The following is a 10,563-nucleotide window of genomic DNA, read 5'->3' on the forward strand; positions in this document are numbered from 1 at the left end:
ATGGATACACTACATAATATTGTATACATTGCTGACCTGGATAAAACTGTCATTAACTTGACAATTCCAAGAATAAGGAGAGCTCAGCTATACTACTCATGTAGCGCCTGCGTCCTGCGTCACAACTTGGTCTACTACTCACCCTAGCGTCCGCATCACAACTTTTAGGCACCTTTAAGTAATCACAGCAAATACAGCATGTTTTGCATTGAAACCTATGACTGTCCAACCTAGATAATTAGTCAACTTGCATTCACTGCAAACATTGCCTCTTTATTATTCACCTTAGAATTTATGGTTAAAGTGCATGTTAGCACATATATATCAATAACTCGGCAACAACAGGATGCATTGTATTAAAACTATATACAATCAAGTTAGATGACTAGATATTGCATATAATGCATATTTTGCCCCTTTGACTCAGAAATTCTGGTTCAGGTTTTGCATGTTATATATTTTTAGTCTGATCCATGCATGTTTCAGCTGAACTTTGTAATCCTTGCAAAGTTACAGCTCCTGTTAACACTACTAGCTACACCCCATCCCTGTGAGTCAAGTCATTTAATTCTAGGAAACCAAGGACAACAAATCAGTATTGCAAAAACAATTTTATTTTCACACAGACTCTAAATTGTACATACGTGTTTGGTAGTTTAAAAAAATACAGTTACAATTTTTAAAACATTTTGCAACAACTTAATAATGACAGACTAGATGATTTTTTTACAGGAATACCCCATTTTTGACAGTAACAGATTAATATTTGAGTATTTCAAACCAAATAAATGGACAATACTTTAAATAAAAAAATCAATGACAAAAAAATTAATATCTGGACATTTTCCTGAAAATAATATTCCAGTATTTGTAATTATTTTAAGGTACGGTACTTCCTACTGTTCTTTGTTATTTATGCAAATGCTTGAGCAACTTTTTTTTTTTTACAACTGCTATATTTTGAAGTTAAAATATCTCCACAGTGATTTTAGGATTAATACTGACTATTAGAACTGCTGAATAGATGTAAGGACCAATTTATTGTGTGAACATACATCACAATTTACTATATGTATATTCAAGAGGTATATAGCCATACGCAATAAATCAAATGCCCTTAATACATCTGCATCCAAATCTTGATAAAAACAGTTTTCAAAATTTCCAATGAATAGCACACAACTGCTATTATAGGATAAATGATATAAATCCCACATAAAGTAAACACTTTATACAGATTTCACAATTAATGAACTCGTTAATAAAAGGTAGAACATGTGTATGCCTGCTGAAGTAAAAAATGTTACACTGAGGTTACTACAGATGAGAGTATCACAGATGTGGTTTAAACTTCCCAACCACGGGCTTCTTTGATCCCGAGGAATGACAGCCAATCCAAGGGAATGATGGCTTATCCCAGGAACCCTGACGAGCCCCAAATCGTGACCGCTATGAGTACTTCCTGTCACCGTCCGTCAGCAAGTCACGCGACACCAACAGGCGCATAATCTCATTGGTGCCTGAAATAGAATACAGAATCTCTTATACATATACCATCATTCAGCAGTTTGGTCAAATTTAATGATAAAATGGACTCCACAATTAAACTATAGATGTACAGTCATGTATCTTTACACTTTCATATAATTATTATGTTACATGAAACATCATTTGATCATTCTAATGTATGGCTAAATACCAACAGGATCTTTTCTCCCAACATGAGAAGTCTGTGAATAAAAAATCCTGACCGCAATAGCAGAACCTCACTTTAGAATTAGTGAATACAAGCAACAAGTGGTTGACAACGCTAGTCCTCATTTCTCACTTAGTCATTGGGCATCACTCAAGTTTGTTAAGAAAAGAAATTAGACTTGGTATGTATATCTTCTTGGATTGTCATTGTGAATATGAGATAAAGGTGATATTTTGAATGGTTGAGTTTTGCATGACAACCACAACAATGTCAACAACACCAAGGCAATGATTATACCTCAACTATGGTCAGTTCAGTACATTGTAATTTTAAGGTGTCGTTAGAATTATATCTATCTGACAGTGAGGTTCGTACCCTCTAGGATGGTGTGTACGCGGCAATCCCTCATGTATTGTTGAACGGCGTAATCCTTCAGGTAGCCATATCCTCCATGCATCTGCAGGGCCTGGTTACAAATCTATAACAAGGCATGAAAAACAGAATTGGATCTTCGTAACTTCATGAGGCATTTTTTCCAGACAGGCATCATGACAAAGTTAAAGAAAAAAAAAAGTTTGAAGTCAGCCAATGTTCTTCTTTTTACAAGCTTAGCACACATGAGCAACCTGTTTGTCTAATAATATCCTAGTACTGCTAGTAAACAATAGTTAGGGAACATGTTTCTTTTATTCTTAAGAATTGGTACATTAAACTACAGTGAAACTGCGTTCCCTCGAACAAGCGGTCGCTCGAGAACCGGCGTTCCCTCGAGGTCAGAGCTTGGTCCCGAACCTTTTTCCTTCTATTTTCATATAAAATATACCCATGCTGCCTCGAAACCTAATTATGTCGAGCAGTCGAGCAATATCCTCGGTCCCAAGTACACAAATCGTGCACAAAATCATATGGCTCCCTCGAGGTCATAATTTCACACTTTTTCCCAAACGCGTGTTCCAAAATAAACAAACAATTGCAATAGGCAATTTGATAAGGTGTGAAAACCCGTTTGTCACTGTTAACGCATGACCAATATTAGTTGATATGGGCATTTGAGATGATAATTATGAGAAGTTAATTGTGAGAAATTTAAATGAGTAATAAAAATATGAATAAAACACTACCATATCGATCGAACATCGTGATCTTCAGATGATCTGTACGCGGTCATGTCACATAACGATTGAACAGTTTCGCGAAACTGACAAGATGCGCCAATCAACAATCCTTGATTTTGCGAAAGTTGAATCTGACTAATGCCACAATATGTACTGTCATTCAAATGTTGCTTGCTACGAAAATGTGTTGTTGTTTTTTGTTAAAATAAACATTTCTATTTATACTTTTATTGTTGTTTTTTTCTTTTGCGTTTTACATTTAGCTTACGACAGCCTTTGCACATATTAGCGATTTCCACAACGCAACACATAATCGGTGTCTTAGTAAACAGTCTGTTTGACGACTTCAAACTTAAAATACACTGAAAGTTATTTCATATCAAACTGGAAAATTGAAAATCGGGTCGCTCGAAACATCGGTTCCCTCGAGGTTTTGGCTCGGTCCCTGGCGACCTCGAGCGATCGCAGTTTTACTGTACCTTGAAGCATTCCTCTGTGGCGAAGTACTTGGCCATGGAGCAGAGAGCCACTTTCTCGGGCCAGTCATCGTCCATGGCACGGGCAGCCTGCCTCACCATCATCCGGGAGGCCACCAGCTGTGTTGCCATGTCTGCCAGCTCAAACTGCAGGTGCTATGGGTAAACAAGGGATAGTTTATATTGGAGAACAAGGAAACCCACTTTTCTGTTGACTGCAGGCAACAGCCTTTTAAGATATGAGCTGATTTTAATCTTTCTTTGCTGAGTGAACACTTACTAATGTTCTTTGATATCATTATACTTACTACATTTTCTCAAATTGAACTTAGCATAAAATATAATAAAAATACACATGAAAGAATCACCTGTTTATGTTTAATCCCTGTTTATGTTTCTTTTAAACTTAAAAACAGCTCACTTTTGCTCTATCCTCTTTTTGTTTTGTTTTTAGGTTAAGAAGTACATTTCCGTACAATTTGTTTTCTCACAATAAATATTTCACTAGAATTTAGAAGTAATTTCTTACCTGAAAGGTATCGAGAGTTTTTCCAAACTGCTTGCGCACCTTGAGGTAGTCTCTGGCCAGCTCTATACTGGCATGAGCAGCACCCAGGGAACATGAGGCTGTGATATATTATCGTTTTTTGATTTTTATGTACATTTTCGTCTTTTCAATATCACTTAGCAAAGAAATCAGCACAATATATAATGCCTGAGAATATTGTGATTATTTTGAAAAATTGAACTTGTGTTGTTTTTTAATCAAAGGTTAATCAATCGTATTATTCAAAGGTAAAAAATAGAAAATATCTTTATACTATTTCATCAAGAATTAAAACCTATATGTCTAGATTGAATCACATATGATGCAGGTAATGCAGAACATACCAACGTTGGTCCTGCCACCGTTGAGGCCCCGCATGGCAATCTTAAAACCGTCTCCTGGCTGACCAATCACATTACTGGCGGGCACCCGACAATCCTCAAACAACACAGCCCGTGTCGGCTGGGAGTTCCATCCAATCTATAACATCAATGATGTTTTTAATACGAAGTCGTTCCAATATATCACATATGATGTTTGGTGCTGGAGTTCTCAAGGCTGACCACTCACATTTGGTCAAACGCAGTAAAATGTAAGATGACTATTTAAAAATTGACAGATATATACTACATACAACTGTCTTGGAAGTGTTATTTTTTTCAGTGTTGTAATTGGAGTATCCTGTTTGCAAATAATGAGTGTGCAAATAATGAGTGTAAACATAAACATATGAACATTTTATAATTGCACTTATAAAAACATTTGGTCAGTGCAGGAATAAACTCAATCCTTAAATAACTTGATCCTTTCACAAGATCCCATCTGAATCAGTGCAAGTCCAAAGGGCAAATATTAGAACAAGTGTGAGTCCATCCTAATTTAGTACAAAATCAATCAAAGCTGCCCAAAAGCAAGTTCTACATCCAGGGAACGCCAAATGTGAATACAGTAAAACTGATTGCTCAAAGACACCAGGGACCAAGCTAAAACTTTGAGTGATCTGATGTTTCAAACGACCAAAGTTTTCATTTTAGTCTGTTATGAAATTTATTTTAAAAGTTTGAAGTCGTCAGTTTATTTAATCATTTATGTATTACGTTGTTGAAGAATCGCTGATATGTTCAAAAGCTGTCATATACTAAATGTGAAAATGTAAAAGAAAAACCAAAAATAGTCTGTTTTTAAAAAAACCCAAACACATTTACTTAACAAACCACATTACAATATAATTAAATTCTCCGCATTACCTTTAACAATTATCTTCTCAAATGCCCTAATCAAGTATTAGCGGTCATGCGTTAACACTGATAATCGTTTTTTCACACCTTTTCAAATTACCATTCATCTGTCATTGCAAATTTTAAAACTTTAAACACCTGCCAATTGTTTGTTTATTTTGGAAAATGCTTTTGGAAAAATGTGTGAAATTATGACTTCGAGGCAATCATAAGGTTTTACAAATGATTTGTGTATTTGGGACCAGCAATGGTGCTTGACTCCTCGACTTATTTAGGTTTCGATCAAGTGTCAGTACCGGTATATTTGATATGAATATAAAAGGAATAATGGTCGGGACTTAGCTTCGACCTCAACTGACAACCGCAGTTTTACTGTACTCGAGAACTCTGGAGCTTAGTTTGGATATTACTTACCTTCTTCTCTTTCTTGCCAAAGTCAAGCCCAGGTGTGCCCTTCTCCACGACGATACAAGAGATCCCTGCAGCCCCCTTCTCGGCCGTACGCACCATCACAACATACACATCAGAGTCACCCCCGCCACTAATGAACATCTATTAGTAATTAAAAATAATAATCTATAAATAAATGGGTTTCAAATGAAAATTGCAATTTCCTAGATATATTGAGTTCTAAAATATTCAAAATAGTAAAAACATGTTTCATATAGATGATGTGTTTTATATTTGTATCGCTAGCTTTATTGTAAGCTATTACAGTATCAATTCATTTTGTGCTACATGGAAGATGCAATGTTATGCTTTGATATTGCTTACATGTTCTCTTCACGAAATTTTCTCAAATTGTATCAATTAATATGATAAAGCCTGTTTTACATGTGCACATTTTCACACCTTTGAACCATTCAAGATGTAGTGGTCACCGTCTAGTTTTGCAGACAGGGTCAGGTTTGCCGCATCACTGCCATGGTCTGAACAACAGATATAAAATTGAAACAAATTTTCCAGTATGATACAGTATCTAACTGATAAAAACCTGATCTCTAATCTAACTCTTAAATGAACATGCAACTTTTATCAATTCAATGATGCTGGGGTTTTTTGGTTGATGTATTATTAATTTCATACAATAATGAAAATAAGAACCTACACTATATGTTTAACTAAAATCTGATATAAATACATTCATAGTTTTGGAATCACCAAAAAAGAGCTGTTATAGGACAGCACCCTTTATGCTGCTTTGTCTTAGTAATTTATACAATAAATATGCATTATAGGATTGTGGTTCTTGTGCACTGCACTGCCTCATCTATCTATATACCAAGTTTTATTTCAATCACATCATCAATGGTTTTGAAGTTATTCTCCGGACAAGAGTGTGACGGACGGATGGACAGACATAGCACTACTATATGCTCTCCCTTTGGGGAGCATACTTAAGTCTAATTAAAAAGTAATAAAGAAACGCCGCAATGTGACGAAACTAGGATTTCAATGATTGACAGAAGCACCTCAGCCTTTTTGTGGCATTCAGTTTCAACTGTTTTTTTCCCCTATTTTTGTAACAGTGACCTTTACCTTGAAACTAGAGGCCCCAGATGCATCCATCAATCATACTAAAATTATTTGTACAAAGCAGTTATCAAATTTAGAATCAGAGACCTTGAAAATGCCAACATTCCCGTAAACTTATATAGAACGCAGACGCAGATGCCAAAGAGAGGGCGAGTCATAAAGCGTCCTTTTTCTTGGAATAGTCATGGTAAAAAGCACTCATGATTTTTTTTCTCTAACTCCATTCAACTCTAAACATGGTTTACTTGGTTCAGTGAGACAGTAGGAGGCAAACTTCTCCATGGATGCGAGGCTGGGTATCCAGCGGGCTCGCTGCTCATCATTTCCAAACTCATCTATCATCCAGGCACACATGCTGAAAAGAACCAAACATGGTTATTTATGTTGTTGTTTTTTTAAACCATGAAGTGTTTATTGGACGTAAAAAATATATATTACTCCAGTCACAATCATGAATGTAATTTGCACACAAGTTAGAAAGTAAAATTGTCATTTACTTGCCATGCTGCCAGAATTTATGATATCACTTGTAGACCTTCACAAATTAAAACTTATCTCCTTCTTCCAAATGGTTTTAACTATTGTATATAATATAACTGAACTAATATAGTTCACAGGAATACTTTGATAAAAGTGATGAAGTTTATGTACTTGTGAATGCTGATGTACGCTGTGGTGGATGTGCATCCTTGAGACAATGCTTCGAATATGACAGATGTATCTAAGCGGGACAGCCCAGTGCCCCCAAACTCTTCCTTACAATACACCGCACCAAACCCAAGGCCGGCAGCCTTCCTCAATGTCTCAACTGGGAATGTCTCCTGGAATGTGGTCAGTGGGCATTGCATATAAATGAAAGAAGAACTGAGAACTGAAATCAGTTTGCCAAAAAACATTAAATGTAGTAAACATGGACACACATTGACCAAGTGATAAAAAATGCAAACATTAATTAGAACTGTAATTAAAAACAAGATGTAAAGAAATCAGCCAACCTCCTGGTCCCATGCTTTCATGTTAGGGTGCAGCTCATTCTTTGCAAAGTCAGTGGCCAGAGATTGAAAGTAACGCTGTTCATCGTTCAAACCCAGAGCAGCTGTAAAAAAAACAGCAAACATTAATTTAATATGTATAAACAGTATAAAAGTCAGCAGTATGCATGGAGTTCATACTCATTCTTATAAACAAAATGTAACCAAACATAATGTTCACTTTCTTGTCAGTAGTACAAATTATCAAATTTGAGGCATAAAAAACAAAAGCACTTACTGGTAGTTTATCACGGTTATACAAGTCAAATGTTGTCACTTTGTCACACAAAAATGTTGTTTACATGATGTGTATTTAATAGGGAATGGACTGATACCTTGGTACTTGCGGGCCAGATATGTTTAGGCAAGTAACCAACTTATACAACAATATCATCTTATGTTTGGTGCTTTTTGTGAATTTTCCGTCAGCCTTGTCACTTGCTGCTTTTTGTGAATGAATAAGGTGTTTCTTCTCAATGTGCAAAAGTGTATAGAAATGGCTTGAAATGAGTATAAATCAAGCCTAATGTTCAAAGTTCATGTTATTTACTGGCTTTTTACTCTTTAGCTGGTAAAAAGTATGTAATACTAAACTGGATACTAGATTTCTAAGTGTATATTGATTTATTTTTTTTGACTGGCTAAAATACACAAACATAGATGCATATTATATATATATAGCATGGACAAAATAAATTTCAAATACTCATCATATTTGTTATAAAAAGTTTGTTTTAGAGAAAAAAGAAAACTCTCTACATTATACATTACAGTACACCTCCTCAGGGTGTACTTGGCTATATTATTTTAAGATTTGGGGCAACAAGAAAAATACAACAGATTCTGGTAATAACACTGTTGTTATATGCTTGGGTTAGGAGCTGTTGCTCTGTTAGTTTTGTCATTACAGTGCCATGCTAATGTTCCGGCTGTGGTGAGTTTGTGCCCCGCACCTGGTGCATTTTTCTTCACAGGTTTACTTTAAACTGTCAATGGTCACAGGTAGGAGTTGCCACAATAATGCGCATATAGGGAACTTTCTTTACATTTGGATATTCATTTTGTTCCCTAAACGCCACAAGTGGACTGATTCATACCAATGTAAAATATATTCTACAACTGTAACTCCACAATATCTAACACTTCATTGTTAAATAAGAACACATAAGTAAGTTACTCATAAATTAATCTTAGCCAATACCTTTCTCTTATTACATTTAACTGTTTCATGAAACACAAATTCAGATCAATCTGTCAACAAAGCATCACCATTTTTCAACAATCTAGCAGGCGCCCGTTATCTTTCCGCGCAATATACTTCGCGCTGGTATGTTGCATTCTTGGCTAGAACTACAGCAAGTGGGATATGTACGCGTAGAGTCGCCAAAACAAAAATCATCAAAGACTCTGAAGCGGTTGTTTATATGGACTGAGGTAGGAGTGTTTGGATTGGCCTAAAAGAAGTGTAATATGCATTATTGAGAACCAGAGATCAGGCAGTCTGATATTGCTGTGCTTATGTTCAGACTGTTGTGGGTTCATACCTTTCTTTCCACTCTGCCAGTGTGTTTGGTCTTAATATAGTCCAACTAAACGGATTTCATATAGTCACATAACTGTCCCACAAATGTAAAATAATTTAAATGTATCCCTGAGGTAGTCTTAAATAATAGACTTTCAATACAGGATTATACGTATTCCTAATTGAATGGCTGATTAATGTGGTAGTCTAAAATAATAGGCATGTTATACAGGATTCTTCCAATCCCTAACATCTAAACGGGTTTGTGCAAAAACCATGGGTGTTTGAAAAATATTAAAATTGTATTGAAATTGTATAAAGTGAAGTATTTTATGGTTAAAATTGATCATAAAGGTTTATATTCATATTTTACCGTATAAGTGAAAAGTTATTTTGCACACAACAAGCATTTAATGCATTAAAACACATTGTTTACCTTTCCAATAAAATGAAAGTTAACTGACACAGACAACAATTATGCCAAGCGAAACAACTCGATCCAATCGTAATAACTTGGCCACGTCCAACAAGCTTCGAGATAGACCTCGTAAATACAATCGTAACAACTCGGCCATGGCCGAAATGTTCGGATTGTTTAAAAATTGTGCCCTGAAGCCTTGCAGGTGCCCTTCATGTATATATCATTATGTTTTGACAGAATGAAATGAAGAAAACCTGTCAAACTATTTATTTTTTGTGAACGGAACTAATATAAAATAACATTATCTGGTAATATTTCTTGTTTTTATATTTTATAGACGCAATATGCTTTAACCTGGAATCCCGATCGGAATAATTACCCACTTTTGGTACAAAACAATTTGTACGTGAAGGATTTGCCATATCAAAAATTGTAAAATAATCTGTCAACGTACAAGTATTTGGACTAATTAATGTGGTTGTTATAAATAATGTTACTATAGTAACTGAATAATGTTTAGGACTATTTATGAAGATTTTCAGCTTTAATTACCGGCGTGATATCGAGTTTCAAATAATGTTTGTCTACGCCTCTATCCGAAATACATAAGATCCGAAACAACAATGCTTTACAAGACGTGTGCCAAGGTCAGACAAAATATGGGATGATCTAAAAACATATGGAGCAAACTTACGATCTATACAGCTTCCAGCCACCCAGGCCTCACCGATAAACCTTTTACACTGTGTCAAAACATTCCCTTTATTTAGTTTCAACACATTATTTAATTGGAAAATCCGTCTACAAGTCAACGCCATTCTTTTAATTGAAGAGTACTCATCATAAGGTTACACTATACTGTAAATATTAGTATTCACTGCAACTATTATCCTACACAATGACCTCCCCTAGTAAGCATCCTGAATCTGTACACTGAGATAAATGACTAAAAAGTAATTCTATTTTTTTCAGAATGATCAA

The 10,563-nt window shown here is 35.3% G+C and overlaps 1 protein-coding gene across 1 annotated transcript; it reads right to left on the reverse strand.

Annotated features, from left to right (window-relative positions):
* Positions 1-384: 384 nt before the first annotated feature.
* Positions 385-10,408, reverse strand: LOC128238652 (isobutyryl-CoA dehydrogenase, mitochondrial-like). The gene is made up of 11 exons (XM_052954777.1): positions 10,277-10,408; positions 7,604-7,704; positions 7,260-7,429; positions 6,854-6,963; positions 5,925-6,001; positions 5,487-5,624; positions 4,179-4,314; positions 3,817-3,914; positions 3,291-3,443; positions 2,072-2,174; positions 385-1,520 (listed from the first exon to the last, which is right to left on the reverse strand). Exons 1-11 carry the CDS (start codon positions 10,398-10,400, stop codon positions 1,450-1,452), a joined length of 1,281 nt encoding a protein of 426 aa, XP_052810737.1. The 5' UTR covers positions 10,401-10,408; the 3' UTR covers positions 385-1,449.
* Positions 10,409-10,563: the final 155 nt, after the last annotated feature.

This window comes from Mya arenaria, chromosome 6 (assembly GCF_026914265.1).
Source record: "Mya arenaria isolate MELC-2E11 chromosome 6, ASM2691426v1".
Taxonomy (NCBI): domain Eukaryota; kingdom Metazoa; phylum Mollusca; class Bivalvia; order Myida; family Myidae; genus Mya; species Mya arenaria.